Genomic DNA, 16,021 nt, shown 5'->3' on the forward strand with positions numbered 1-16,021 from the left:
AGATTCATCCATCCATCCATCCCTCAACAAAGTATTAATTGAGAGCCTCTTGTAGAGGAGGCCCTACCAGGGGTGCTGGGAATACAAGGATGACCAAAGGGAGTCTGAACCTACTCTCAGATGCACACAATCTTGTTAGATGAGACCAATAAATTTGACTATAGCAAAATATGATACATGCTAACATAGAGCTCTGCCCAGGACATCTAGCCAGGAATGTCTTGAAGGATATTCAAGGAAGTTTCTATAAAGAGATTCACTTTAGTTGAAATCTGAAGCCCTAGGGAAGGAGTACAGCATCCTCTCTGATCGTCTTTGTCACATGTACCACTAAAGGAAAATTACCTTTTTAAATTTTGTTTGTTGATGTGTTGTCAATCTCTCTCCTCTGCGATCCCACTAAACAGCATTGCTCAATGTTTTTGTCATCATTGCTGGCCTTAGGAGTCTTTATAGACATTTTTTTTTTTCTTCTCGTGTGTGTGTGTGTGTGTGTGTGTGTGTGCGTGTTTTAATTTTAAGTAGGCTCCACACTTAAAGTGGGGTTTGAACTATGACCCTCATATCAAGAGTCGCATGCTTTACTGATTGGGCCAGCCAGGTGCCCCAACAGTTTTTTTTTTTTCTTAATCCTTACTCCGCATCAGTGATTTTCCTTCCTGGAAGAACATACATAATCTAAAATTCACTGTCTGAATCATTTTTAAGTGTAGAATTCACTAGCGTTAAGTACATTCACAGTGATGTTTAACCATCCCCATTACCTATTTCCAGAACTTTCTCATCTTCCCCAACTGAAACTCTGTACCCATTAAACAATAACCCTCCATCTCTCTCCCACACACACGCACCCTCCCAGTCCCCAGCAACCACCTGCCTACCTTCTGTCTCTATGAATTAGTCCATTTTAGGTGCCTCATGTAAATGGAATCAGATGATATTTCTCCTTTCGTGATTGCCTTCTTTCACTTAACATAACATGCTTGAGGTTCATCCACTTTGTAACTTGTGTGAGCATTTCATTCATTTTTAGGCTGGGTATCCCCATGAAGTTGGCCACCACCTATTAAACCTGTGTGGGTCCCAGGGACCTTTGTAGGGCTACAAACCATGGTGATGTGTAAGACTTCTCCACCTCCCAAGAACCAGTGTTGCCCTCTTGGGGCAACATCATCCCCCTGAGAATGCCCGCATGAAAATGTACGCTGAGTGACCTTGTTGGTCCCATTCTTCACCGTCCGCAGCCATTAGCACAGTCCCTGGCACGTAGCAAGAGCTCGACAATCATCCATCGTTTCTCTGGCTCTTTCCACAACTACTCCTTCTTTCTTATTTTGATCCACTCTTCTTTAAGCATTGCTCTCAGAGGAATCACAGATACATTTCGATGCTCAGTGGCTCAGGGTACTCGGCCAGGCTGCTCACCTTGTTCTTGTCCCCAAGCTGCCCACACCCTTCTCAGCGGCCTTGTTCACCTGCTCTCTTTAACAGAGGTGAAAGAGTACGAGCCTCCATTTGGTTCCAAGGTGCGGGAGCACCCCTGTGTTGAGAGCATGAAGGACAATGTGCTGAGAGACCGAGGACGACCAGAAATTCCCAGCTCCTGGCTCAACCACCAGGTAAGGAGTTGCTGTTCTGAAGGGAGAAGCAGATTTGTCTGAAGTGGCCTCTAGTAGAGGAGAGAATTTTAGGATATTGGGCTTCAGTCGGAGGGCGGGTCGCTTGGTGCTCCACGATCCTGTTAGGTTTTGTTTCTAGAGAAAATGTCACTGAAGTGGACTCACGCGGCAGACACACCATTCAAAGAGGGCGCTCCAGTAATCCTTTGCAGGCCGTCGTCCCGTTACGCAAGCCCGCTTGGGTCTGGCGTTAAAATATTTTGTTTGCAGCCTCTGCCCCTCACCCCCCAAGCCTTTACGTAGCGTGTTTATGTTTTGTTCCCTTCTGGGTTCCAAATACCATCTCCTGGGAATCTTCCGCTCTAAGAGTGAGAAGTAAGCAGAGTCTGTCCCCCAGTGGGACTGGGGGGCGGGTGCCGTGTGCTCATGGCCGTGTGCAGGCCGCGCACACTGGGTCTGGAAGGACACCAGCTCTGCCATAAAAGAAAGCCGGGAGAAGTAGGAAGGTCCAAGTGAACAAATAGGAAATCTGTCTGTGGGGAGCATCCTCAGGGCTGTTGCTGTTTCTTTTCTTTTTCTAAGAGATGGTAGGCAAGGGCATCTGTGGAAAGGCAGCGGTTCTGGACTTTCGGGGTGAACTCTCCAAATTCTTTGTTTGGGGGCATTTTGACGAGAGCGGTGGTCAGAGAAGAAGAAGAAAGTGAGTGATAGGTTGCCAGGGCAAGAGAGCTGTGCGACATAACTCGGGAGCGTGAAGGAAGGACGAGAGGGAGCCGTGTGCTCCTGTCTCACGGACAGAGCTGATCTTTCTCCTGGGTAGACCCTCTGATGGCCTCCTTTGGAAGAATTCCCTTATCCAGTGAAGGCTGGGCTAAGTCATAGGTTTTCCGAAGGGCAAGGCAAATTGAGATAAGCAACAGAGACAACAGATCACGCACAATCAGGAAGACAGATGGAGCCGGAAGCCTGGTCGGTGCCAATCCTGGCCCGGAGCCACTTCAGCAGACAGTCCCTAATAAAGTCTGGGTAGAGCTTGAACCAGGCCATGGTAGCCCAGGGCTTCCCCGGGGTTTCGGGCAAACCCTCTTTGGCTGAAAACGCAAGGCTGTTTTGGGTTCCTTCCGAAGTCAGCAGGCACTGGGGTTATTTCTTTCAAACCCCGTTGCCTCCTCTGCTGTATGGTTCTTGTAATGAAGCCATTATTCATGATGATAAAATTCTGGAAAGAATTTGCATAATACATTTTTTCTCTTAATGAGATTTGTTGCCCTATTGATTTCACGTTAATGCTTAATATTTAATTTAATTTACTGCCTGTAATTACAGGGCCAGAATAAAATAAATGTTACTTGTGTACCAACAGTACCACTCCACTCTTAACAGGCCATCAATCAATACCGTCAATTAGGTGAATTTTACAATTAATTCAACATCATGAATTCACTCACAGGGCAGGAAGGGAGGGAGAGGCTCCTAGGTGTGTTGGGAAAGTTACCTGTGGTGGATGTTCAACAGCAACGTGCCGGTTCTCGGGGCAGGTGCTGGGGTATATCCGTCCCTCCTGGGCCACTTGTATCAAAGATCACCAGTGACCATGGGGAGCCTCTAACTGCCGGACACACGCTCTACGTCTGCCTCTCTGTTTAACCCCTGCCTACTTGGTTGCCAAAAAGGACTTGAAATGATGAACGTGTTTGCACTGCAAAATAAAAATTACACCCCTGAGAGAAGACCCTTGCCACCATACTGGGCAGCATTTCCTGAATGCCACCCCCTCGTTTTTTTTTAATTTTTTTTTTTTTAAGTTTTTGATACAGACAGAGTGCGAGTGGGGGAGGGACAGAGAGAGAGGGAGACACCGAATCTGAAGCGGGCTCCGAGCTGTCCGCACAGAGCCCGACGCGGGGCTTGAACTCACGGACCGTGAGATCATGATCTGAGCCCAAGTCGGACGCTTAGACAGCTGAGCCACCCAGGCGCCCCTGAATGGCCCTTTTGAACGGCGTCTTTATGGGGCTGGACGAAACCTTCTCACAGAGCCTGGAGTCTAGCACGGCTGACTTACAAAGACAGCTGCTTCCTAGGGTGCAGCCTGATGTCGCTGGGAGGAGCGGGGCACGAGGGGTCATCCTTGGCAGCTGCCGGAAGCTGTCCAGAGAACGTGGGACTTCACAGGAGGAAACCAGCCCAAGGTTTGGACTTCACTCTGACTGGGGTATTTAACCCTGTTTAAATAGAAAGGTGTCTGTGATTCCAACTATAAGATGCTCTCAAAAGGCAAAGCCATAGACGCAGGAAGATCAGTGGTCTCCAGGGGCTCAGGGAAAGAAGAAGGAGGGGTGGTGGGGTACAGAGGACTTTTAGGGCAGGGACCTTACTCGGTGGGCTATAACCATGTGCCTCCATGCTGTTGTACATCCGGCAGAACCCCTAGTGCGTCCCCCGGTATAAACCACGGACTTCGGTTGGTAGCGATGTGTCCGTGTTGGTTCCTTGACTGGAATAAATGGACCACACGATGCGAGATGTCCGTAGTGGGGGACGCTATACGTGTCAGGGGAGGAGGTGTTCGGAAACCCTCTGTGCTTTCCGCTTAGTTTTGCTATGAACCTAAGACCACCCTAAACAATAAGGCCAAAAACTGCTCTAAAGAAATAGGAAGGCATGACAGGGTATCAGGGGCCACTTCATGGGAATTTTCCGGTACCCGGGATGCTACTGCACCTCAGAGGCCTCCTGGAGAGTCCTTGTCGCGATCAGACGTGCCGGCTCTCCATCTCACGACCTGTCGTGATCCCATGGCGCAGGAGCGGATGGGTAGAGCAGGCTTCCAGGACAGCACACGCCCCTTTGTTCCACAGGCGAGTGGCCGGCCCTGCCTCGTGGGTGCTCAGTCGGGACGTGGGGCCAGCACCGCAGGGGCGAGGTCAGCAGGAGCCCCCCAGACCAGCAGCTCCGCGTGACTGTGACTTCCGTGACTTCTCTCCCACCGCAGGGCATCCAGATGGTGTGCGAGACTCTGACCGAGTGCTGGGACCATGACCCGGAGGCCCGGCTCACGGCCCAGTGCGTGGCGGAGCGCTTCAGTGACCTGCAGCACCTGGACAGGCTCTCGGGGAGGAGCTGCTCCGAGGAGAAGATTCCCGAAGATGGCTCGTTGAACACTACCAAATAGCTCTCTCGGGGCAGGCTGCGCTGATCTAAAGAGGCTGCCCCTGTCACCAAAGAACAGAGGCGGCAGGAAGCTGCCCCTGACCCTGAACCAATGCTTCCTGGAGGCCCCGGGGGCCACTCCCCTCCCCATGAGCTGTGGGCGTGAGCAGAAACACCAGCGGCAGGGAGTGGGTATCATGAAGCATTCTACGCCTTTGACATTGTCATAGGATAAGCTGTGTTAGCACTTCCTCAGGAAATGAGATTGATTTTTACAATAGCCAATAACGTGCACTTTATTAATGCCTGTATATAAATATGGAATAGCTATGTTTTATATATATCTATATATGTCTATATCTATATATATATACAGCCATACTCTGGAAAGAGACAAGGAAAAAAGATCAAACATCCCAGGAAATTGGTTTGTTTGGAGCGCTCCGGAACCAGGCACAGAAGGAAGGGATCCGTGACAGCATTAGCATTTGACAATCACACGTGCGCTGGTTCTCTGACTACACAAGGTGGGGGCTCTGCATCAGGAGAGGGGCTCCGAGGCTCCGAGCCAGCCGTGGCCACGCTGCACTTGCTTTTGCAAACTAATAACTCCGTGCACGTGGAATTAGCTCCTTTTCTGGCCATGGAGCTAATTAGAGTCACGCCGTTTGGGGACCAGATCCTGGGAGACTGGGTCTCCTGGACTTCTCACTTGAGCTTCAAGCCCACGATCGGTTTGTGAGTCACCTTCCTCGACCAGCTCAGAAACCCTGTCCCATCTCCAAGAGCTTTTAGCTTCCCAGGCTTCACGGGCACAAAAATCAGAACAGATTTCCCCACTTAGGAAGTGGCCGCATATTCTACTAAAGACAGATCGTTCTTTCTGTTTGTTAATCCCCCTGCCATATCTATGTTACTCTTCTCTCCTGCCACCCAGATTCCCTTTCCTTAAAGGGAATACGTCTCCTGTCGAGGGTTCGTTGTGTTCATTTTCTCATCAGGCTCGGTTTGAGTCTCTAGCTTTCTGTGCAAACGCCGAGAGTTTCCATCTCTCTGGGCTCCTGGATGCTCCAGTACATGTTGGCCTAGTCAGAAGGATTCGAGCTGCACGACACCGCCATGGTCAGAGCTGTTTCCTCAGGCACTCTGAACATGTGTTTTGCTTGGCCAGCACAGCGTCGAACAAAATTGAGCCACTTTTTAAATATTTGGAGATTTTGCAAAACAGAAAATCTGGATCCTCCCAAGTGAAGACAGATAGCAGATGGTTTCCAGTTCTCCCCAGTCCACATTATTCACAAGACAAAGGTGTGGACACACTTTTTTAACGCTGCTTCACTTCTCGCTGTAAACGTTGGCATTTTCCACTGCCCACCCCATCCCAGGCTAGGAATTAAACCTGCCCGTAACCAAGGCCCCTTGTAAGAAATGTGCGTTACGTCAGCCATTCTCTGGCTAGATTATAGGAGTTTGATTGCCTCTCTCTTCCTGGTCTGGTGTTAAGATTTGAAGTTGGTGGGTTTTTCTGGACTGAAGGGGGCCCCCTCAAGTGGTCCCAGTTAAGCCAAATCTATTTTGCCTATATGTTAAGAGCTTTCCCCTGCACATTACGGAGGGGAGCTCTTACCTAGAAGCTTTTGCCAGGGTTATCAGTCTCTCCACCATACCAGCCTTCCCCGCCCTTTGCAGGATTTGCTAGCAAGGACTTGAATGTGGGACACAGTCCCTTTTGCGTTTAGGAAGTCTGTGTCCGAATGGGCAAGAACAAAGAATGAGCTTTAATACTCCATAGGAATTTGTTAATCCACAAACAAATGTTAATGCTGCAAATAATCTCTTTTTTAATGTTGTTGAAGCTACCTATTTTCAGCCAAATAGGAATATTAGGACTGGCAGTGAGCAAATCAGTTCCATTTGGATTTTGGAAGGTCTCCTCTCATTGAAGTTTTAGCAGATAGGCTGAGATTTGGGATTAGATGAACCTTGTAGGCACCCTTCTCAGTGGGGGTGGGCTGAGAGAGTTCGGGACAGTCTGTCTGCAGCACCTTGGAAGTGCCCGGAAATTCCTTTGCACCTTAGGGCTTAGATGCTGTCCCAATAGCTGTTGCTCATTGACCTCTAGTGGTGAATTTCTAGAATACTGGTCCATTAATGGGATTTTCCAAGATTCAAAAGAGCTTTATCACTTCTGGGTGGTCATCAGCATAAACTGGAATGTAGTGTCAGATGATACTGTGGCTTTTTTTTTTTTTTTTCCTTGTCAAGAAAAAGACCAAGGAATAACATTCTGTAGTTCCTAAAAATACTGATTTTTTTTTTTTACTACTATACATAAAGGGAAAGTTTTATTCTTTTATGGAACACTTCAGTACTCATGTATTAAAATAGGAATGTGAATGCTATATACTCTTTATATCAAATGTCTCAAGCACTTATTTTCATTCTATGCATCGTTTGTCTTTTATATAAATAAAATGTTTATTAGATGGAATAAAGCAAAAATACTCAGGTCAGCTTCCTACCTTTTGCTCCTGTTCATCGTGATTAAGCCATTTAACCACACTCGGTTATTGTGGGAAAAGTCACAAATTTTCCAATTGTTGTCGTCTTCAAGTGGCAGTCTCAAGTCCTTTTTTTAAAAAAGCAATCACAAAAGTTCCATCACAACAGATGCACCAAATGTCATTGGTGGCCGGGACATGAAGTCTCTACGTCTCCTGGCTATCATCTTGCCTGTCCCAGAAACTGGCTCCATTCACATGACTTTGTCTTCTAGGCTCCTTCCCTCGCATAGCAGGCCCTTGACTATCTTTTTGACTATTGTCACTTATGCTTCCTCCCTCTTCCTTTCTACTCATCCACAGCATCTTACTTAGGGCTTTTAGTCAGTTTATCTTCATCACCAGATGACTATGCCTTAGGCAGTTGGCTCCAGGTCCTTGCTGGAAGGATTTCTGGTAACAATGTCTGTGATTTGCTGCCCAACCTTTGGCCTTCCAGTTTTGAAATCTCAGAGATTCAATGGCTTCTTCTAAGTTATTAACTGAGTTCTAGTTACAGTTCTAAATATTGGGCTTCCTTTATTTTTTTAATGTTTATTTTTGAGAGAGAGAGCATGAGCAGGGGAGGGGCAGAGAGGGAGGGAGACACAGAACCAAAAGCAGGCTCCAGGCTCTGAGCTGTCAGCACACGGCCCAATGTGGGGCTCGAACCCATGAACCGCGAGATCATGACCTGAGTTGAAGTCAGTTGCTCAACTGACAGGGCCACCCAGGTGCCTGCCCCCTACGTTGGGTTTCTAAACCTCAGCACTACTGATGTTTTGATCAGATAGTTCTTTGGGGAGTGGGCCTGTCCTGTACATTGTAGACAGCATCCCTCGCCCCCACCTCCCAGCTGTGACAACGAAAAATGTTGCCAAACATTGCCAAATGTCCCCTAGGGAACAAAATCACTCTTGGAATCACTGAACTAGATGATGTGGTCCTGTAGTCCTGTGGGCATGAGTTATAGTCCTATGTTAACTAGTAGCTCGACAATTTTAGTGGTTATCTGCTCCTCCATTTATCAGCTTTGTGACCTGCGTAATTATATGCTTCATGCTTCAGCTTCATATGTAAAATAGGATTTTACAGACCTCATCCTATACAATATACCATTGTGATAGGAATACACGCAAAAGCTTTTGGAGTTGTGTCTTGAACTTGGAAAGCCTGCAGTGCATACTGGCCAATACTAAATTGGTTTAGTAGGCCAACGGCTGCTTTCCCAATGAGGTAGATTTTGGGGTAGACCCTAGAGAGCATTAACACCACTGAAGAGACCTGGGCACGTGCTCCACGGCCTGTATGTGGATAATCTGAGGAGAGCTCCCATTCCCTGAGTACCTCCCATCTCATCAAATTGAATCCCCCACCCGCGCCCTGAGGTAGATAGTATGTCCCCTCTACAGATGAGAAATCATCCTGACAGAACTTAAGAAAGAAGCCTAGGGTTTCACAGGGGTAGAATCTGGGTGACGGGCCAAGTTGTCTTAGAATTTGGAAGAATTTGGAATAATTCTTGGTTCTTTTCTCCACGTCATACTGTCTCCTGAGGGAACTGGCTTGTACGTTGGAACAAGAGGGCCATACCATGATGAAATGTTCTACTCCACGTACATAGCGTGGTCACTGTTCTCATCTCCCCTGCCCGTGGAGTTGATTGCTCAGTGGAGATAAGGAAAATGCTGCTTCATCTATGTAATCCACTGACTCTCCACCCACACGATAAATGTCATCTAAAGCCTTGATGAGAACTGGAAGATGAATGAATATGTGTGGACAGTGTTGCCTAACGTGTGGCACGGACACTGGTACTTCAGATGATTCTAGATTGTGACAACCCTTAAAAATATGGTTTTAGTGGGCCTGTTCTTATTTAATTAAAAAAATTTTTTTAAGTTTATTTTGAGAGACAAGAGCAGGCGGGGAGGGGCAGAGAAAGGGGGAGAGAGAGAATCCCAAGCAGGCTCCGCACTGTCAGCGCGTAGCCGGATGACAAACTGTGAGATCACGACCTGAGCCGAAAGCAAGAGTCAGACGCTTCACCAACTAAGACCCCCAGGAGCCCCTATACTGTTCTTATTTTAACACACAGCGGAAAAAATTAACACTTTAAGCCTCGGGTTTCACAAATATCAATCCATATTAATCACTAACATGTATTGAGTACTCAGAAGCACCAAACCCTGTTCTCTCTTCTACCTTCTTTATCTGCTTTAATCTTCGCCCCAAACCTGCGAGGGAGCCTTACCTCCATGTTAGCGATGAGGAAACTGAGGCAGAGAGTGAAGTATTCCGGAGAGTTCCACAGTTAGCGATCCTTAGGCCAGGATTCGAACTGAAGCAATGAGATTCCAGAGCCCATCCTCCCATCTCGAACACGAAAGAGAGGTGGCGTAAAAGAGAAAGGGGTTCGGAACCTCTGGCACGCTCCAAGGTCTGATTTGTTAGCCTAAACTATGGAAGAGTAAGGTGCAGTTTGGAGGGCAAGGGGTTGGCCATAAGGGAGCCAAGGGAGAGAAAGCCATTCCTCAAAGTCACATGGACTCTGGGCTCCAGTCCAAGAGCTTCGGCCAAAACAGGAGCCAAGGTCTTCTGACCCCCTTCGCAGGCTCCGTTTTGCTGGGGTTATTTCAGTTCTTGTTACTGCAAGGTCAGGCGCTTTCCTGGTTGGCCGAAAGTCCCCAAGCGCCCTCAGCAGACCCATGGTCTCTTGTGCCAGTCCCCAGCTTTTGGATGCAGGCACTCTCAGAGCCCACGAGCTTCTGTTTTGGGGTGGGGGCTTTGTTGTAAGCCCTCTTTGCAAACGACACTTGCTAACGGCACGGTCCTGAGGGAAATCCCTCCCCTAGGTGACAGGAAACTTCATTTAAACCAGTGCGTCCGTCCTTTTTCACCAAACTCACCGCCGTTGGTGTCTCTCGTTCTGTTCATTTTCTTCCTGAAATAGGCCTTCTAATCATTGCTAATCACATTTCCAATTCCTTTTTTTTTTTTTAAACTTGAATAATTATAGCTCCAGATGATGGGTTTGGGGCCGTGGCTTTTCGGGCCTGTTTTGCAAACCATGCTGATAAAGACAAGATTGTGAACTTTCCCATAATACATGGCCTGCCAGTCAGCCTCGCACAGCGTAATTTCATTCTAGCACACCTCCAGATCTTTGCTGCATTTAAAAATACCTTAAGAGTCTTCCTATTCTAATTAAGCTGAAATTGTACACACTGAAATGCTTGCTCTCTTTCACTCTATGCACATGAGTGCACGTGCGCACGCACACACACACACACAAAGTGGTCCTTAAAAATCTCTTCTGTATGCAGCCTGTGAAGTACACAGCTTCTGAAAATGTCCTCAGAGCCTTCTCTCCACCCATGCCCACAATAGCAAATGACAGAATGACTATAGCCCTGATGCCATTGGGTCATCAAAAAAGATAAAATGCCTTTGAATTTTCATGTTTTGTCTAAGTATTCATAACAAAATCATTAAAATTGGGCCCTCGAGAGCCAGACTCCCTTGGTTCAAATCCTAACTCTGCCACCAACCACCTACACAACTTGGTGCCAGCCTCTTAACCACTGTATTCCTTCGGCTTCTTTCCATGTAAAATGGGGTTGACGATAGGACCTTCCTGGGAGAGCAGTAAGGGTTGCCATGAGAGTAGCACTTCTGTTTTAAAAGTGGTTAGAACAGAGCCTGGTGTTGCAGGGCTGGTTCAGTATTCACAAATCAATCAATGTGATACATCACATGAATGAAAGAAAAGAACCATATCCTTTCAATAGATGCAGAAAAAGCATTTGACAAAATACAGCATCCTTTCTTAATAAAAACCCTCGAGAAAGTCGGGATAGAAGGAACATACTTAAGCATAATAAAAGCCATTTATGAAAAGCCCACAGCTAATATCATCCTCAATGAGGAAAAACTGAGAGCTTTCCCCCCTGAGATCAGGAACACGACAGGGACATCCTCTCTCACCGCTGTTGTTTAAAATAGTGTTGGAAGTCCTAGCATCAGCAATCAGACAACAAAAGGAAATCAAAGGCATCAAAATTAGCAAAGGTGAAGTCAAACTTTCACTTTTTGCAGCTGACATGATACTCTACATGGAAAACCCGACAGACCTCAACAAAAGTCTGCTAGAATGATACATGAATGCAGCAAAGTTGCAGGATACAAAATTAATGTACAGAAATCGGTTGCATTCTTATACACCAATAATGAAGCAACAGAAAGAGAAATAAAGAAACTGATCCCATTCACAATTGCACCAAGAATCATAAAATACGTAGGAATAAACCTAACCAAGATGTAAAATATCTGTATGCTGAAAACTATAGAAAGCTTATGAAGGAAATTGAAGAAGATACAAAGAAGTGGAAAAACATTCTGTGCTCATGGGTTGGAAGAATAAATATTGTTAAAATGTCAATACTACCCAAAGCAATCTACACATTCAATGCAATCCCACTCAAAATTGCACCAGCATTCTTCTCAAAGCTAGAACAAGCAATCCTAAAATTTGTATGGAACCACAAAAGACCCCCAATAGCCAAAGTAATATTGAAGAAGAAAACCGAAGTGGGAGGCATCACAATCCCAGACTTTAGCCTCTACTACAAAGCTGTAATCATCAAGACAGTATGGTATTGGCACAAAAACAGACACATAGACCAATGGAATAGAAGAGAGACTCCAGAAGTGGATCCACAAATGTATGGCCAACTAATCTTTGACGAAGCAGGAAAGAATATCCAATGGAAAAAAGACAGTCTCTTTAACAAATGGTGCTGGGAGAACTGGACAGCAACATGCAGAAGGATGAAACTAGACCACTTTCTTACACGATTCACAAAGATAAACTCAAAATTGATGAAGGACCTGAATGTGAGACAGGAAACCATCAAAACCCTAGAGGAGAAAGCAGGAAAAGACCTCTCTGACCTCAGCCTCAGCAGTTTCTTACTTGACACATCTCCAAAGCAAGGGAATTAAAAGCAAAAATAAACTATTGGGACCTCATCAAGATAGAAAGCTTCTGCACTGCAAAGGAAACAATCAACAAAACTAAAAGGTAACCGATGGAATGGGAAAAATATTTGCAAATGACATATCAGATAAAGGGCTAGTATCCAAAATCTAAAAGAACTCACCAAACTCCACACCCGAAAAACAAATAATCCAGTGAAGAAATGGGCAGAAGACATGAATAAACACTTCTCTAAAGAAGACATCCAGATGGTCAACAGGCACATGAAAACATGCTCAACATCGCTCCTTATCAGGGAAATACAAATCAAAACCACACTGAGATACCACCTCATGCCAGTCAGAGTGGCTAAAATGAACAAATCAGGAGACTATAGATGCTGGCGAGGATGTGGAGAAACGGGAACCCTCTTGCACTGTTGGTGGGAATGCAAACTGGTGCAGCCTCTCTGGAAAACAGTGTGGAGGTTCCTCAAAAAATTAAAAATAGATCTACCCTATGACCCAGCAATAGCACCGCTAGGAATCTACCCAAGGGATACAGGAGTGCTGATGCATAGGGGCACTTGTACCTCAATGTTTACAGCAGCACTTTCAACAATAGCCAAATTATGGAAAGAGCCTAAATGTCCATCAACTGACAAATGGATAAAGAATATATGGTTTATATATACAATGGAATACTACTTGGCAATGAGAAAGAATGAAATCCGGCCATTTGCAGCAACGTGGATAGAACTGGAGAATGTTATGCTAAGTGAAATAAGTCAGGCAGAGAAAGACAGATACCATGTTTTCACTCATATGTGGATCCTGAGAAACTTAACAGAAGACCAGGGGGTAGGGGAAGGGGGAAAAAAAGAGTTACAGAGAGGGAGGGAGGCAAACCACAAGAGACTCTTAAATACTGAGAACAAGCCGACGGTTGATGGGGGGTGGGGGAGAGGGGAAAGTGGGTGATGGGCATTGAGGAGGGCACCTGTTGGGATGAGCACTGGGTGTTGTATGGAAACCAATTTGACAATAAATTGTATTTAATCATAATAAAAAAAGAACAGAGCCTGGTGCACATAAGAACTAGTTGTTAGGCTGATGATCATTTTTTTTTTTTTTTTTTTTTTTGCATTCTGCTTTAAAATGAAGCTCTGTCATAATATTTCCCAGACATGCTGTGCCCCAAATTTGGGGGCAAAATGGACTCTTGAGGAAGATGAGCCCTATTTACATCTGTAACTATGAGCAGACCACCCCATATGGTTGAAGAGATTTTCACTCAGCCTGGCATGGCTGTGGTGGTAAATACAGGGCTCTGGGAGGCAGGAAAGCCTGGGGTCTAGTCTGGCTTCACCAGCCACCGCCCTGTTTGTCCATGACTTTGGTGTCTTGCTCTTGAGACTCACCTGAGACTCTTCCCTGTCCTGCCCACATTAGAAAGCTGGAGACAAATCAAATGACATGATAAGTAAAAATGCATGGGAAAAGTCCTGGATAGTATTGATGCAAGAAGGAATTTATTGCCTTTTTTGGACATGGAGAGATACACTGAGATTTTGCTGGAACATTAGATTCTCTTTTGTTAATAACATTATATATGTATACGATCATCATGCCAGCAATCCTGGAAGGGGGGAATTATTTTTTTCCATTTTGCAGTTAAGGAAATGGAAATAAGTATCTTATGCAAGTTTACAGTTTACACCCAGTCTCTCCCAAGTGCAAACCATCCGCTCCGGCAAGCTGTTTTGTCCATATTTATTTCCTTCATTCAACATACGTTAGTTGAATGCAGAATAGTGTACCACCCGAGGTCTGCTTGCAGCTTGAAAGCAAAAACTATGTGTTGCTACTCAGCGTTTTATACCAGCATCTAGCCCAGAGTGGAGCACATAACAGTTGTTCAATAATTTTCACTGAAGGAAGAAAATAAGCCTCTTGGCCTTTGGAAGTTCACAATCCGACAGAAGACACAGACATTCAAATAAACAGCACGCGCTCAGGAGGTCCTAATTGGTAATGGCTGTTGGAGTGAAATAGCCTGAGGCCAAAAATGCCTAGATTTTGCAGAGACCTGCTTAGCAAGAGCCTGAGTGCTGTCCCTTATCTGCCATGTATGAAATGCTCCAGCCACCATGGCTATCCCTGACAGGGTGGACTTGCTCCTTCAATTCCCTTAGAACTCTCTCTCAAGGAGCTTGTGTTAGTTCCCTAGGGCTGCTGTAACGAATGAGCACAATCTGAACCAACAGAAATGTATTCTTCCACAGTTCTGGAGTCTAGAAGTCCACAATCGAGGTGTCAGCAGGACCTCGTTCCCTCTGAAGTCTCTAGGGAATAGTTAGGACTACTGCTTGATGTGTCCAGATCCCATTGGCCCCAGGCATTTCATGGCAGTTCTTGGCTTTTGGCCACGACACTCAAGTGGGCCTCAGTCTTCACATTACCTTTTTATTTGCTTCTCTGTGTGTGTCTTGTAAGTATTGTTTTCATTTGAGTTACAGCCCACCTAGGTAATCCAGGATGATCTCATCTCGTGATTCTTAACTAAATTCCATCTGCAAAGACCCTTTTTCCAAATAAGGTCACATTCACAGGTTCTGGGGATCAGGACATGGATACATTTGCAGGGGGCGGGGTGGGGGGGGACCATCATTCAACCCAATACAGAGCATTAGCCAATTCCTCTGATATCAATTCTTGCCAAGATGAGAAGATCTCAAGTCCAACACTCTCCTTTTGGTCACTTGAAGCATTCCTAAAGATGACCCTGACAGATTCACAAATTTCATTTGTTTCATTTTCTATCTTAACACACACACACATATGCCGTGTGTGCGCACACACACACACACACACACACACACACACACACGGTATGTTTATACTGTACGGTAATTAAAATATCACTTAAGGATTACTGTTTATCTCAGTGACTTCATATCCTTTTTATACACCTATCATTTTTCTAGCAGTTAGGAATTTTGTCCTCCAGAAGTATGAGAATGAGGTGAAGTTGGCAACCCTTTCCCCACCCACTATACCTCCCTTGGATGCCACCCTGTGTTTAACAGCCCCTGCTACCACGTAGGGAGCGATTCATGGTTCTCCAACAATATTATGGAATTTCACACCAGTGCCAAACTTAGAAATAAACTGTGACAATTGAAAATATTCAGTTGCCTTGTTCCAATGCCCCATCTCATTCCTTTGAAATCAGAAAGGATGAGAATGACAAGTCAGGTTCTAGCCTATTTCTTAGTCCCTTACCTCCATGACCTTGGGTATTCTAGTAATTATTCTAGCATAGCAAGTGACTGTAAGACCTAATGGCTTAAATCAACCATTTTACTTAAATTTTGTGGATCAGAAACTTGAGGAAAGCTGGGGCTGGACAGAGCTCCCTTGGGGTCTCTTCTGCCATTGAACTCCCATGTTGACTCATGGGATCATTAGATCATTAGATCCCATTAGACTCATGCCTCATTAGAATCATCTGATGGCTCAGTTGAGCTGGACGGCTAAGATACCTCACTTGGCAGTTAAAGCTGGTTATTGGCTGGGAGCTCAGCTGGGACCATCATCTAGCACACCTCCACCAGGTGGCCTTTCCACCTGGGGGTATCAGGGCACTAGTGTTCTTACACGGCAGCCGGCTCCCTGTAGGGTGAATGGGCCAAGAGAACCAGGCAGAAACTGCATGGACATTTATGGCAT

The 16,021-nt window shown here is 45.8% G+C and overlaps 1 protein-coding gene across 1 annotated transcript in view; it reads left to right on the forward strand.

The window, feature by feature from the left end:
* The window catches only part of TGFBR2 (transforming growth factor beta receptor 2), a 92,197-nt gene extending 84,912 nt beyond the window's left edge, over positions 1–7,285 (forward strand). Inside the window, exons 6-7 of the mRNA XM_019422855.2 lie at positions 1,492–1,619; positions 4,615–7,285. Of these exons, the coding sequence (XP_019278400.1) occupies positions 1,492–1,619; positions 4,615–4,794 (308 nt within the window). The 3' untranslated portion in view covers positions 4,795–7,285. The remainder of the gene's footprint in view (positions 1–1,491; positions 1,620–4,614) is intronic.
* Positions 7,286–16,021: the final 8,736 nt, after the last annotated feature.

This window comes from Panthera pardus, unplaced genomic scaffold, assembly GCF_024362965.1.
Source record: "Panthera pardus isolate Hobbes unplaced genomic scaffold, ASM2436296v1 HiC_scaffold_16, whole genome shotgun sequence".
In the NCBI taxonomy this organism is placed as follows: Eukaryota; Metazoa; Chordata; class Mammalia; order Carnivora; family Felidae; genus Panthera; species Panthera pardus.